Here is a 15,784-nt window from a genome sequence, read left to right as displayed (position 1 = left end):
CATGGGCACTTCCTGTCACTGCACTACCTTCCCTCCCCACTGCCTATAACTGTGTATCTGGGCATGGGCACTTCCTGTCACTGCACTACCCACCCTCCTCACTGCCTATAACTGTGTATCCTGGGCATGGGCACTTCCTGCCACTGCACTACCCTCCCTCCTTACTGCCTATAACTGTGTATCCTGGGCATGGGCACTTCCTGTCACTGCACTACCCTCCCTCCTCACTGCCTATAACTGTGTATCCTGGGCATGGGCACTTCCTGCCACTGCACTACCCTCCCTCCTCACTGCCTATAACTGTGTATCCTGGGCATGGGCACTTCCTGCCACTGCACTACCCTCCCTCCTCACTGCCTATAACTGTGTATCCTGGGCATGGGCACTTCCTGCCACTGCACTTCCCTCCCTCCTCACTGCCTATAACTGTGTATCCTGGGCATGGGCACTTCCTGCCACTGCACTACCCTCCCTCCTCACTGCCTATAACTGTGTATCCTGGGCATGGGCACTTCCTGCCACTGCACTACCCTCCCTCCTCACTGCCTATAACTGTGTATCCTGGGCATGGGCACTTCCTGCCACTGCACTACCCTCCCTCCTCACTGCCTATAACTGTGTATCCTGGGCATGGGCACTTCCTGCCACTGCACTTCCCTCCCTCCTCACTGCCTATAACTGTGTATCCTGGGCATGGGCATCATTTTCTAAATACAATCAATAAAAAATTCTGTCTCGTATAGGAAATATTAGTATTCACTATATCCCTCTCAGCAACTTGTTTCTTTTCATTCTGCCTTCAAGTAGAAGTCAGGTCAGATTTTGATTGACAGGTAGGTCTCATTCATATTTTTTTTTTGGGGGGGGAGCTCCCTTTCCTAACAGATGTATTAGAGCTAATTAAAATTTCTGACTCAACACAAACAAAATGTAACAAAATAACTACTGCACAAATCCTGTATGCGGAGAAAAAATTTTAGAGCTGCTTTTTATTTATTTTTTTTTTGAAAGACTCTATTAGACCTAACTTAAAAAAATCTGACTCCAACTCCTGCATAAACAGAGAATGAAGAGAGACAGTGAAGAGTAACGTGATTATTGAAGAAACAGGGCAGAATCCATTAAGAGGGGTGGGGAACTGGTCCCTGCTAACACAGAGAGACTACCTTTTTTTCTTTAATAATCTGTGGAATCAGGTATATCTGTGAAAAATAAAAATGTATACTCATTTTTGGGAGTTATTATGGCAATGACAGAAGGGGAGGTTTTGAGCATGTTGGTGCCCATGACTGGAGACAGCTTTGGAGGCAGGACCAAAATACCTAAAATCAGCCCCATTAACCCTAAACATAAGGCAAAATCTTTTATTCTCTGTTTAGAATGGGGTATCTTTATTGCTGAAGGAGTGGGCTTTCCATAGGCCAGACTGTCTGTGAACATAGCCACTAGATGTATGTAAAATTCTGCATTTTCCTACCACTTCTATAGAGGCAATCTGCTCCAATGCATTATATTTAACAGAGAGCGGAGGGAGATGAACCCCGAGGGGACTGGTTTCAGTTGTACCCCAATATGTTGGCACAATATAAATTAAATATGATAATAAAAATCTGAAGCCTTGCCGGCACTGATATTTCACAAGGATTTTAGCAGCTTAGTTTTAGCAATGATAATGCTCCAACTAGAGGCAGAATGCAAACATTATTAATATATATTGATATTTAAAAATTGTTGATTAGGGTAAAATGTCTAAACTAACAAAAGTATCTGTACATTTTAAAAAAATGAAAATATGTATGGCAACAAAATGCAGAATTTGTCATGTTCTGTGTACTGTAAAAATTGCTACAGGAACACAAAAGCAGATATGTAAAGAAATACTATCTTCCTACTGGAAATGCCCTAACTGAAGGCAGCTACAATTAAGGGAATCCTTAATTATAGAGGGTAGTAGAAAAAAATTGTTGTTGCTACTAAAGAAGAGGCATTATGGATAAAACATAAAAACAGTATGCTGCCTGGAGTTCTGAATGATCACTGGAAAAAAAGTTTTTTTATGAAGTGTGTTTCGACAAGGAAACTGACTGGGGATGGGTGCCAAATGTTAGGCAAACCCCCTTAGTCAACATCCAAGGGCTGGCGCTACTTTTCAGAAACAGCAGCAATAGCCTGGGGAACTTTCTAAATAAGTCCAGTCCCGCCATCTTATTGCTGTCTCTCCCAGCCATCCCTTGTGAAGAATTAGTCTTGCACAAATCTGAGTTAACACCCACAATGAATTATATACTTAATCATATAGCTGATAAAAAACATTAAAGGGCAGAAATGGAAACACTGGCACAGGCTCTATTGGGATCAACATTAGGGTGAAGAAAATCTTATGATTGGGCTTATCTATGGACTATTTAAGAGAGACTAAAGCTTGTGAAGGACTGGATGCTATGAAACTAAAAAGGTCAACTCTGTGATCGCTTTACTTAATTTTCCAGGATTCCTTGAGGTCTGCCATGGCGCCAAGAGATAACTTTCAAATCAAAATTAAAACTATGTGTTGTGCCAGCATGGGAATAGATTTTGCCAGACGAAACACATTGCCTTTTATGAGGAGGTGAGCAAGAGCCTAGATGTTGGCGTTGGAGTGGATGTGATCTACTTAGATTTTGCTAATGCATGATACAGTACCACACAGGTTACTGAATAAATTAAGGAATACTGGCGTGGAACATAATGTTTGTACTTAGATAAAGTTTTGGCTGAAGGATAGGTTACAAAGTGGTTGTAAATGGAACATTTTGTATTTGGACCAGTGTTGTTAGTGGAGTAACTCAAAGGTCTGTGCTTGGCCCTTTGATTTTTAATCTGTTTATTAACAACACTGGTACAATAAGTAAATGTTCTATTTACAACCACTCTTCGTAATCTATTCTTCAGCCAGTTCTCTATCCAAGAACAAAATTGTTCCAGGCCAATATTGCTTGACCTTGAAGTTGGCATTGTAAGTACTGTTTCTATTTTTGTAGATGATACAAAATTGTGCAGAACTATAAGTTCCAATTTGACAAAACTGGAGAACTGGGCAGCAAACTGGCAGATGAGGTTAAGTGTTGATAAATGCAAGATTTGGTGGAAATAACGCTAGTTATACACTAAGGGGCTGATTTACTTACCCACGAACGGGTCGAATGGAGTCCGATTGCGTTTTTTTCGTAATGATCGGTACTTTGCGATTTTTTCGTATGTTTTGCGATTTTTTCGGATTCTTTACGAATTTTTCGGATCCAATACGATTTTTGCGTAAAAACGCGAGTTTTCCTATCCATTACGAAAGTTGCGTAAAAAGTTGCGCATTTTGCGTAGCGTTAAAACTTACGCGAAAAATGCGCAACTTTTCGCGTAAGTTTTAACGCTACGCAAAATGCGCAACTTTTTACGCAACTTTCGTAATGGATACGAAAAACTCGCGTTTTTACGCAAAAATCGTATTGGTAACGAAAAATTCGTACAGAATCCGAAAAAATCGCAAAACATACGAAAAAGTCGCAAAATGTTCGTTTTCAAGTCGGAACTTTTCCAATTCGGGTCGGATTCGTGGGTTAGTAAATCAGCCCCTAAATGGTAGTGAATTAAGAGACTCCTTAATTGAGAAGGAATTTGTGAATTTTTGTGAATAGCAAGCTGTGTAACTTCAGGCAGTGTCAAGCAGGGGCTTCTTAAGCAAATAAACTGCTGTCTTGCATAAATAAGGACATTAACTAGAGGGATGAAAACACAGTTTTGCCTCTTTATAGACCTCTGGTAAGGCCTCACCTTGAGTATGCAGTGCAGTTTTGGGATCCAGACCTTAGGAAGAACATTAATAAGCGGGAGATAGGGTGCAAAGATGTGCACCTAGACTAGTAAAAGTAATGGGAGAATTAAACTATGAGGAAAGACTGTCAAGTACATTAGAGGAAATTACAAATAGCAGGCACATAAAAAAGAACAAGAAGCCGCCCCTCTAAATTTGAGAAACCGATTCTATGCCTTTAACATGACTTGGATGACATCTGGAACAAGCATTACATCCAGGCCTACATTGACCAGAAGAATCTCAAGAACTATAGTTAGTTTAGTATAGGTATCAGTAGATATAGCTTATAAAACCCTATTTCCAAAAAAGTTAGGACACTGTGTAAAATGTAAATAAAAGAGAATGGGATGATTTGCAAACATTTTAAACCCTATATTATTTGCAAATAGTACAAAGACAGCAAATGAAATGTTGAAACTGAGAAAGTTTAATGTTTTTTGAAAGACATATTTTCATTTTAAATTTAATGTCAGCAACGCAATTCAAAAAAGTTGGGACAGGGGCATGGTTTTCCATTGTATAGTATCACCTCTACTTTTATCAACACACTGTAACCATTTGGGAACCGAGGAGACCAATTGCTATAGTTTCGAAACTGATACCTGATATAATTTGTTTTATAACCCGTCCAAACGTTTTCAGTGGGTGACAGGTCAGGACAGCAGGCAGGTCAGTTTAGTACTTGACTCTCTTACTACAGACTCATACATGCAGAATGCGGTTTGGCATGGTCTTGCTGAAATAAGCAAGGCCTTCCCTGATCGAGGTTGTCGGGATGGCAGTTCTCTAAAACCTATATATTTCATTCAGCATTAATTGTGCCTTCCCAGATGTCCCAGCTACCCATGCAATGCTCAACAATAAACCTTCATGTTGGCCTCTTAACTGTGCCCTGATAACTGTGCAGGAGGATGCGGTGTCCATGATTTCCAAAACAAATTTTACATTTTGATTTGTCAGACAACAGGACAGTTTTACACTTCACTTCAGTCCACAGGTAGGCAGTGGTGTTTCTGGATCATGTTTATATATTGCATGGTAGAGTTGTAACTTGCAATTGTGGATGCAGCAATGAACTGTTTGCAAACAATTGTTTCTGGAAGTACTCCTGAGCCCATGAAAGTGACGCAGACTCAATTTGATTTGGATGCCTTGGTTGTGTTATAGGGGACATATGAATAACAAATAAAGTAATTTCTCCATGACAATATTCCCCTTTTTATCCTTTGCAGACCGGTTAGTGAGCCACCAAGAGCTTTTTAACTCTTGTAGTGGTAAGCATGTGAACCAATCTGTTTGGCTTGTGTTAGGTTTTAAACTGTTTCAGTTATGTGTTTTTTTAAAATTTAACTTAACTTACATGTGTGGTTCTAACAGAAACATCAGAAAAGTTGTGATATATAAATAATTACTACAAGAAAAAATATAAAAATATTACATGATTGCAATATGTAAATGACAAAACAAACAAAAAAAGATGGCGATATGAAGGTACCTGTTCTGCCTACCCCTAGGGGCACATTTACTAACCCACGAACTGGCCGAATGCGTCCGATTGCGTTTTTTTCGTAATGATCGGTATTTTGGGATTTTTTCGGAAAATTGACGCGACTTTTTCGTTACCAATACGATTTTTGCGAAAAAACGCGAGTTTTTCGTAGCCATTCCGAAAGTTGCGATTTTTTCGTAGCGTTAAAACTTGCGCAAAAAGTTGCGTTTTTTTCGTAGTGTTAAAACTTGCACAAAACGTTTCGCCTTTTAAGTTTTAACGCTACGAAAAAAGCACAACTTTTCGTGCAAGTTTTAACGCTACGAAAAAATCGCAACTTTCGGAATGGCTACGAAAAACTTGCGTTTTTTCGCGCAAATCGTATTGGTAACGAAAAAGTTGTGATAATTTCCGAAAAGTCGTAAAGGCGCCGAAAAAATAGAAAAAAATACGAAAAAGTCGCAAAATGTTCGTTTTCAAATCTGATTTTTCCAATTCAGACTCGGATTCAACCCATAGTAAATGTGCCCCCTAGTCTGGGCTCTGTTGTCCCTGCTGCTGCTACTTCTCACCGCGCTCCTAACCCCCCCGTGATGTTACTGTGCATACACGTGTATATTCACACCCGTGCATGTGGTGGGGGACGAGGTGGCCAGCCAGGCTGCCTAGGGCGCCTGTTCAGCTTGGTCTGTCCCTGATATAGGGTTATGGTTTTAAAATTTATATATGTGCAGACTATCTGTACACAATATTGCGAGTAAGATAAGTAAATCCTTGATGTACTCATGGAGAACAATCTCTGCAAAATGTAGACAGTTTTAGAGTTTTTTCATCTAGATCAGTGGTCCCCAACCTTTTTTGTGCCAAGGACCGGTAGCAAACAGGTACAATTTTCCACGGACCGGAGGGTGGGCGGGGTTGCATGCACGCTTTTATACGAGCATATTCAGCGCGACCAGGAACAGGGGCGGCCCACTACAAAGCAGCCCGCGGACTGGCGGTTGGGGACCCCTGATCTAGATCACTTAGAAGTAGGGTATTTAAACAAAAGGTTAAATATTATGGACATGTGATCTACTTTGTATAAGATTTGATAGCTTCTATTTATTGGGTTTCTGGTCCAGGGAATAAATATGGATTATTTCATATATTCATATTCCAATATATTGGATACAATACAGATATTTACAACAACAGTGCAGATAACAAATATCTCTAATTTTTCACTGCCCCAGCAGTCAATAAGACTATTACATTGTGAGGTTATCATTTTATTGTTATTGATGCTTTATTTCTTATTCTATAGTCAGCTCCTTTCTGACTCATATACTGGTCTCTCTTTCAAACCACTGCCTGTTTACTACAGTAAATTAGACCACAGCAACTAGATAGCTGCTAATATTCTTAACTAAATTCTTAACTAATTCAAAAACTACATATAAAAAAAAAAAAATGAAGACCAACTTAAAAATTGTCTCAGAATATCCCTTTCTGCATCATAAATTTAAGGTGAACACCCCCTTCAACTGACACACATGGATCTAATCTTAGCCTTTCCCAGCATCGGTGCTGCTCTAGATGAGTTGAACAGAGTATTTCCCTCATTTATGGTTCATGACAAACTTTGAATAATTGAAGCCATTAGATTACTAAATACAAAGAGTTTTTAATTGAGCTATAATAAACTTTTCTCCAGCCTGGGTCTGGCAGTTTTCTCTTTAGTGTTAGACAGATAGTCTGGCTCACGTCACCTGTTTACTTCATGCTTTTATTATTCTAATTCCAAAAAAGCAAGATTTTGGAATAAACAGAGTTGCTGGAGTGGCAATACTGGGAAGAGACTTCATGTCAAGAGATTCTTTCATAAATGAAAATCAGAGCTGATGGACAGTCAGATTCTAATTAGGGAAACTACTTCTTAATGAGTTACAGTTAATGCTAACATTGAGAGTGCCGTACTGTGTGACTAGTCATGAGTAAGCTCTTTTCTGGCGGGGCCCTCTTTACCTCTTGTATCGTTTATTAGTTGCTTTGTACTTAATCTGAATCTGCTACACAATCCTTCATAAAAAACAAAACTATGATTGAAAAAAAACAACCTGTATATACCATATATGAACTGCCTTCTGCGATTGGAAATGAGTTTGATGTGCACACTGATTTAAGAAACCGCGGATAGGCAAGATGATCAACCTTTTCTGAGAAAGAACTATCTGAAAAAACTTGGACGGCCAAGGGTAACTGGAGAAGAGGACGCTGGGAGGAACACCAAGCTGTGGTGCTGATGACAGTTTTACGAGTGTTGATAATTAGTTGGAAGAGGTGATGTGTGGGTTTGGGAAGTGCTGACATCTGCTGGGACTGATTCAAGACTTTACTGGCATTAAAAGTGTGGGTGGAGAAAGGAGAGGAAGCACAAATATTGGCGCATAATTAAGAGGTAAAATGCGTGCTAGTCCTGATAACAAGGATAATGAAGATTGCTCCAGTAACAAGGAATTCATTTTGTCCCCTAAAGGAGAGCGACCTCGCTTAAGAAGCAGACCCAATTTGCCCACCCACATGCTTGGACAAATCTGGCACAGGGCCCTGGAACCCTGACTGAAAATTCCCTGGACAAGGACCATATCTATGCACAAACTGGCGTTTTGGCTAATTAGACTTTCATACCTACCTGAAAGGTATCTGCTGGTTTCCAGGCTCAAATTTGTTGGGCAAGCACTTTTATGGGCCCTCAGTCTGGAGGGTCACTGTGCACGCTATAAAGGCTACAGACTTTCAATAAGTTCCGCCACCTACGCCATACAATTTGGTAATCTCAGATCAAACGCAATGATTATCATAGTATGCGTTGGGCTATAAAGTATAAATTTTGGGCAAAAAATATATATATTCACAAATCGCCGGTGGGATGGCATACACGGCGGCGCGATTTCAGTGAAATCGTGGAAGTTTCCTCTCAAGGCAACTTCTGCAATTTCACTGAAATCGCGCTGCCGCGTATGCCATCCCACCGGCGATTTACATTTTTGCCGGTGGGATGGCATTTCGGGGAGATTAGTCGCCCGCGAACAGGGAGGTTTGTCACGAGGTTTGTCTCCCTGTGTGCCAGAGCCCTTAGACTGTTAAAAAACACATTATTTTATTTAAAAGAGGTCATGTCAAAAAACAAAAACTACATTCAGACTTACCATCCGGGTCAGAAATAATGTCCAGAAGTGATTTATCCAAATTAGACTTGCTCATAAGCTTCTCTTCATACTCAAAATAGACATCTAACTTCCGTGTCTGCAAAGTAAAGAAAGACAGAGGTGACACACTGGGAGACAGGGGACCTTATTTTGCCTGGTTACTGGCAAACAACTGTACAACAGTAATGAACACATTCTCTGTTCACTGATAAAGGTAAACCTATAATATAGTGTCCATAATTAGCCCAATACTGATTACAATATTTGCCTCATATTTTAATATTTCCAGTGTGTAAGTAAAAAAGATAGGATTTCATCTGATTTCTATATTCTGGAAATATTGGAAAAATAGCCATGGACCCATTAAGAGAAAATATGTTTGCCAAGTCCAGGCTTGGTAGGTAATCCATAATCCAGTAATCAATAGCAACCAATGAGCAATTAGTATTTTATTTACTTGTCAAATTCCCTTAAAATAATAAATACAAACACAAGACTGATACATGCTGTTTTTGTTGCCAGATTGTAGTTCTAGACTCCACTCCTTCGGCACTAAGAATGGTTTTGTACTTTCTCCCTTTCTTTGACCTACAACTTGCTAATTCCACATTTCCTACCAATGGCAAGTGGCTTTATTATCTGTGTTACTGGAAAACTGCATTTGAACAGAAGCAGAGAATGAAAAAGAAAAGCTTCATTGGTTGGGAGTGGAATGAAAATAACTGGCAATAACAGGCATCAGGCTTTCAGACAGAATAAAATGCTGTCACTGTGCAATATGTACAGCTCGCTAATAAATCCCATGAACCCAACCACTCCCAGCGATTAGGATGGTTATTTGGAGCAAGGAAAGTACATTAGGATTTTATTTTCCTATTTCCTGTAAAATATACTCTGCAGTCTGCACATGAAACTATGAATGTGGGCGAGTACTGCCATACTGCCTTCCCTACTAAGGTAAAAATAAAGATATGCTTGATACCCCCATATGTAATAAAAGGCACAAAGTCTGCCCAGGAGCAGTAACCCATAGCAAGAAGTTTGCTTTTAAACAGGTGCCTAGAAAAGATACCTGCTGATTGGTTGCTATGGGTTACTGCTCCTGGGTAAAATGAGCGCACTTTATTACATAACTCCCTTAGACCTTAAACAGTGACAAACACGTGAAAGCTGCCGTGATTTTATAGGTAGACAGCTCGGGATGGCTTTATGGAGAAATGCTGTGTCCTAACTGAAATGTAGGAATTTGAAGATACGTTTTTGTGATTGCCCAGGTTGTTAATCTTCATTTCTCAAGTTGCTTCCAGTAAAAGGGCACAATATTAACAATCTTTATCCAGCTGATGAGAATTATAGAAACTCTTCCAATGAGTTCATTGCTTGGAGCCCTACTTAATTATTGCAAGGAGTCATTTTAGCTGCTCAGCCAGAACACTGTAGCTGTGGGTTTGTAAGCAAATCCTGAGGGTTCGCCTCCGATTAGTTCAGCCTCATTCCCGCGTCTGAAAAGCTAAAGTTTGCACGCAGCGGCTGTCTGCCTTTGCACGCTATTGATGGTGCAATTCAGAGATAAGCTCACAAGTCTGGGTGATGGAGATTAGCCCTTCCTCTGCCAATGATCAAAAAAGGTTTTGCTTTGGGAAAGATTCATTCTTGCGTGACACCTTTTCCTGTAGGGTAACCTTAAACCTGGAAATGTAGGTACTGTCGTTGGCAGTATGTTTTCTACATAATGAAAGACAACAGGGTTGGACTGGCTGGTGGGTCACCGGAAAAAAACCTGGTGGGCCCCGCTGCCCCACACTCAATCCCTGCCTGAAACTATGGGCAATTCCCCCCTGACCTCCTCCTGATCACAGTTGCATGAGAGAAGTACAAGGCATGTGGGAAGATTATGGCGGAGACTATTCCATGTGGTGGACCTCACGACTGGGGCACGGGGCCCTGAGGTGGCAGCCCCAGTGGACCCAGGACCCCCCAGTCCAATGCTGAAATACGTGGGGGTAATTTACTAAGATCAGGGCAGTCTGTAAAGTGCAAAACAGGTGGAATCTGCCATTTTTTATTGCACTTTGAGCTCTGCTCTTTAAACAAATTAAAAAGAGAACATAAGGTATAATGACTGGGGGTGCTTACTTGAAACCCTGAGCCAGTAATACAGGACTATTGTAGGAGCACCATGTTGCAGCCTTTTTTTCACTTTTTGGACCTTGGCTGTACGGTTGAGTATGAGCATTAGAGTGAAAAGCTGGCCTAGTGCTTCAAGGTTCTCACTCTATTGGACACACACACCCGGACTGGACCATGTAAGAAAATGGTGGTGTGGTGCGCCAACAGTAGTAACTCAGGGATGTAACACTTTTCAGCAAATCATATTTTTGAGTGGACATCAGCTTAGAAAAAATATTACAGATTTTTTTCTAGCTAATGCTCTTAAAGGAGAAGGAAAGTCATTTTGGCATTTTACTGCCAATAGATTCACCGCATTAGTGCCACCTAGAATGCTATATTTATTCTGCAGAAAGCATTACTATAACTGAGTAAAGAGCCCTAGAAGCTCCCTCCATTTGTTTTAAATCACAGCTGCCATTTTAGCTTGGTCTCTGTAGCTTCTTTCTGCAGCTCTAGAGGCTGGTAGCATAGATCACACATTCTGATGGGAGGGGGGGTGAATTCTTATGGAAGGGGGAGCAGGAGAATGGAGAGAGGAGAGAGCTGTGCAGACTACGGCCCTGGGAACAAAGGATTTTTCTGAGAGAGAAAGTCTGATACTGAAGAACATGTTTACATAAAAGAAGACAAGCAATCCTGTGTTTCTTTTGATAGAGGAGTAAGTTGATGTTAAAGAACACACTTACAAGAATAGAGGGAAAGAAATGCCATATTTCTTTTTATAGAGAACTGCGAGCAGCTTTTCTGTGAGTGTTTATGGCTGTATCGACATAGACCTCTCTGATAAAGCTTACTTAGTTTTTACCTTCTCCTGTAAAAGGTAATTCGCCTTTAAGTTAACTCTTAGTATGTTATAGAATGGCCAGTTCTCAGCAACTCATCATTTTTTATTTTGTATAGTTTTTTAAAAAAAAATCCAGACTGGAGAGTAGCTGAACAAACTATTAAATAATTAAAAAATGAAGACCAATTATAAATTGTCTCAGAATACCGCTCTCTCCATTATACGAAAAGGTAATTTTAATTAAGCCCTCTAACTGTCCATCTCTAAGTGCACATGTTGCCCTATAACTACATCTGTAATCAAAATCATCCCATATAAAATAAAGAAGCTATGTTTCTTCTTTTTTTGGGGCAGCAGAGTCTGGTTAAAAGAAACAGCAGTTGTCGCCAGGGATAAAAACAGGGGCTGCTTGTTAAAGCATTTGAACCTGCTAGGGTGTTTTTAGACACACAGGCCTGACTTAATCAGGGAACGTGCCAGAGAGCTGCCAGCACACACCAGAAGAGCTGATGGATGGGCAGTTTCCGTAGGACGATGTTAAATACAGATGGAATCTGAGCAGCAGGGACATAGGCTCACCAAATACAGGCAGCATATGACGGCTTCAACTCCCAGCCAAAAAGGGGTTTATGAAAGAACCGTTTAGCCCTGGCTCCATCAAATAAGGAACCTTTGACATAGAAAAAGATAATGTTTATGGCAACTACTGAAAAACAACAGATAAGAATACTGTTATTTGCTGTGGAGCCCTGACTAATATCCCAGAAGGTTGGATATGATTTTATCCTCCTACGTATACAGTAGATATAAAACATATGCCAAGCAGAGAAGCAGCCTCTCTTGATGGATAGATAATAATGCGCCAGCCATAAAACGTGACGTGAAGACTGAAGGATGTGAAGGCTTAATATGAAGACCATTCTATTATACTGCTAGTTGTTTGTCTGGGTGAAACCTCGCCAGAAATACAAACAGGAAATACCTGGATCCCTTTTGATGATCCCAAATCAGTTTGAGGATACTAAATCATCATCATGTGGAAGGCCTATTATCCTCCACAATTAATACACAGGCAAAAGCAAGAAAGAAGAAGCAGCAGAATAGAATAGTGTGTAGGGACCAGCTTCAAACCAGAATCTAACTGCATGGACAGGCAGTATGAGGAAAAAGTGAAAGGCATGCAGCAACCATCAACACAAAACAAAAGCACATTATTCCTTAACACATTCTAGTCAGCTAGTCTAGACATTGGTAAACAGGGGTCCTTAAGCTTAATTGTACACTCTACTTTTAGAGCCCCATACAGGAGAATGCGCAGGACCCAGGACTGGGTAGATACAACCTATAGAGCACTAAGACATTCATGCAAAGTAAGGGAGCTCTCCACTCATCCCTGCCAGCAAAACATATATCCAATTGTCTACAGAGAAGAGCAAATCAAAATGCAGAGCAAGTGAAAACTGTAACACAACGTAGGAAGCAAGCTGCGAAATGCAAAAGGATGTCTGATTGTGGTCCTTTTGGCACCTTGCATGCTGAATCCTACATTGTAAATTATCTATTTAACAGTTATGTACCAAATGAACGTAAGCATAAATGGTTGTTTATCATGCAAAGCGCAAAAAAAGTGCTCTTTTTTATTTTGCATTTTGCACACTGCCTTTCGCTGTTACAGAGCTACCCCCACACAAAAACAAATCTGTCTGCATTTGGCATAACTGAATTTGTAAGGTGTGAGGGAGTGCCAGAGGATTGCAGGCTGTAATGGGGCCCTGTTTTTACTGCGAGTGACATTGTGGTCAGAACCTTTCAGAATGAGGGAAGAAATGCTTGCTGAATGAGCACTTGTGCCCCTTAGTGTTCTTCACTGCTTCCCCCAGTCTGTTGTAAATAAGCACTGTAGCCTTTTACAATGTTACCCATAATCTCTTACAACATAATGGTTAATATTATACAAATCACATCATCACAAGATCAAGAAGAGTTTCATATTGAATCTGATACTTTATGGCAGTATGTCAGTGGTCTTTATATTATTGTGCTTTTTCCCACCTAATTATAAAACTTTTTGTTCTGCAGTTTTCTCATTTATTAGCTGGATCTAGATGAGCATTAACTTACAAGACACTGAACTAAACTCTATTAACACCTACTTGTAATATAATATAATGCTGACTATTGCTGGGAAGTATAACTCAAAATATTACATCTATTTTTCTGTATGTATATATTCCATCAGTTAGAATTTACCTCCTTGTTTCTTGCTGTCTTGATCAGTCTCTGTCGCCTAGATGGATATGCCTAGCTTGTTATCTCCATCAGCCTCCTCTACTCCCTCCTGCTGTCTCCATCTGTCTCCCCCGCCTCCAGCTAAATATTATCTTTCTATATGCCCACAGGAATTACATATATACTTTATCCTTAACCCACGATAATGGTTTGGGCTGGATGGGCTACACAGTGCAGTTAATAATCCAAAGACAATTTTTAGTGAGACTTATGTGTCTTGTCAGGAAGTCACAAAGCAAGAACACAAAGGATTCTTTCTAAACAGCTTAATGTATTAAGCCTGTGGCACATCTGCAATGTTGAATTAATTACAAAGATGCCATACAATTCATGGAATTTGCAAATAAAGAAACAGAACCTGAAGACACGCACTGGCATGGCAGGAATTTCATGCTGCTCTTGAGTGCCCAAAGCCTGATTATTACGCTTCTGGGATTGAGCTGACATGTATACTTGACCAGACTCCCTGGGACATCAGTCATTAAATCCCAGGCAATAGTGTACTAGCCTGTCTGGCTCTGCCCACCTAATGACAAGCTTTTATGTCATGCCCACCAAAAGGAATGATAGTTAAAATGTCTCATTACATTTTTCACATACGTTCTAAAACTTCCTTGAATTTATTTATTTTTTTATGCACAGGCTTAACCCATAAGTTGCTGTCTGCATGTGCTACTAGGTAAATAGTTTTTCTATAGGGTTACATGTAACCTGAAAATGAAAACTACAGTACTAGTTTGTCTGTGTCAGTGTCCTGAGATGCACCGTGAAAGAAACCCAAGAGTTTTCTATGAAACCGAGACGATTGTTGTGCAGTTGGTTGTCAATTGTGTATGCACAGAACTGATGGCACACAAGTCTACTATGTCACCCGTGCATCATCACAGACCAGGGAGACCAGCACTACCAAGAGTGTTTGAGTGAGTCCTGGGCCATACTATAGCAGTTGTTGAATGGCAGGTTTCACTGGAACTAGCCAAGTGAGAATGAAACCATAAAATGATCAGTGGGTATGACTTTCTAGGAGAGTCTCACCTTGATATGTTCCAAGACTGCTGTAGCCACGTTGGTATGCAGATCTATTAATCTTTTCTTTTCCAGTAGCTCAGGAAGAGAGCTGAAAGTATAGAGAAGAAAAACTTCAACACGTGTTCATTCCTACCTATGCTAGGTATGCAGAACAGAAATATCATTACTTAACCCTGTCTTATGTGATTGATTTTATATGCATTCTTACCAACTCAGCATCACCATCCTTACTTACTCTCTCAATCACCATCTGAACCTTCATTTTATCATGATGCCATGAACTCCAAGCCAATATCTTTAACGATATAAGTATCTCTCATATTAACTCTGCCTTTTTGTCTACATCTTCCTAATCCATTCCTCACAGCCTTTATGTCTTCAAAATATTTATTATTGTGTCCCACCCAGTCACTGTAGCCTAGCACCACTGTACTAGCACTTCTGCACTCTTCTCAGTCTTAGCAAAGCTTATCATGCTGCCAGACACATCTACTGTTCTTATACAGGCAAGGGACCTGTTATCCAAAATGCTCAGGACCTGGCGTTTTCCAGATAAGGGGTCTTTCTATAACTTGGATCTATAGTCTACTAAAAAAAATCATTTAAACATTAATTAAACTTAATAGGATAGCTGGGATCAAGTACAAGGTACTGTTTTATTAATAATAATTCAGAGCTTTCTGGATTACAGGTTTCCAGATAATTGATCCCATATCTGTACCACCACCACCCCCTATCAATCCTCACAGCTTCCTGGTCCTCAAAATGTCAGTGCCCCATCCATCATTCTCCAGACTGTCAGCTTACTTCTTTAGCCATACTAGAAGAGACTCTCTTACCACAACCCCTTGTACTTCTTATATCCTCTAGCGCCATTCTGCCCCTTTATACCAGGTTACTATACTTAGTTTTCAACCACATGTTTAAGTAACTTCCCTTCCCTTTTCATGCTCTCTTCTTGTCCACGTTTCACTGTTATA

At 40.2% G+C, this 15,784-nt stretch overlaps 1 protein-coding gene across 1 annotated transcript in view; it reads right to left on the bottom strand.

The window, feature by feature from the left end:
• scfd1 (sec1 family domain containing 1) overlaps positions 1–15,784 on the bottom strand; it is a 47,158-nt gene that overhangs the window by 16,989 nt on the left and 14,385 nt on the right. The window contains 2 exon segments of the mRNA NM_001142036.1: positions 8,531–8,627; positions 14,811–14,892. Coding sequence (NP_001135508.1) covers positions 8,531–8,627; positions 14,811–14,892 — 179 coding nt within the window.

The sequence above is a fragment of the Xenopus tropicalis genome, chromosome 8, assembly GCF_000004195.4.
Source record: "Xenopus tropicalis strain Nigerian chromosome 8, UCB_Xtro_10.0, whole genome shotgun sequence".
NCBI classification, from domain to species: domain Eukaryota; kingdom Metazoa; phylum Chordata; class Amphibia; order Anura; family Pipidae; genus Xenopus; species Xenopus tropicalis.
The sequence above is the reverse complement of the archived record's forward strand: the minus strand, read 5'-3'. Positions and strand labels throughout refer to the sequence as shown.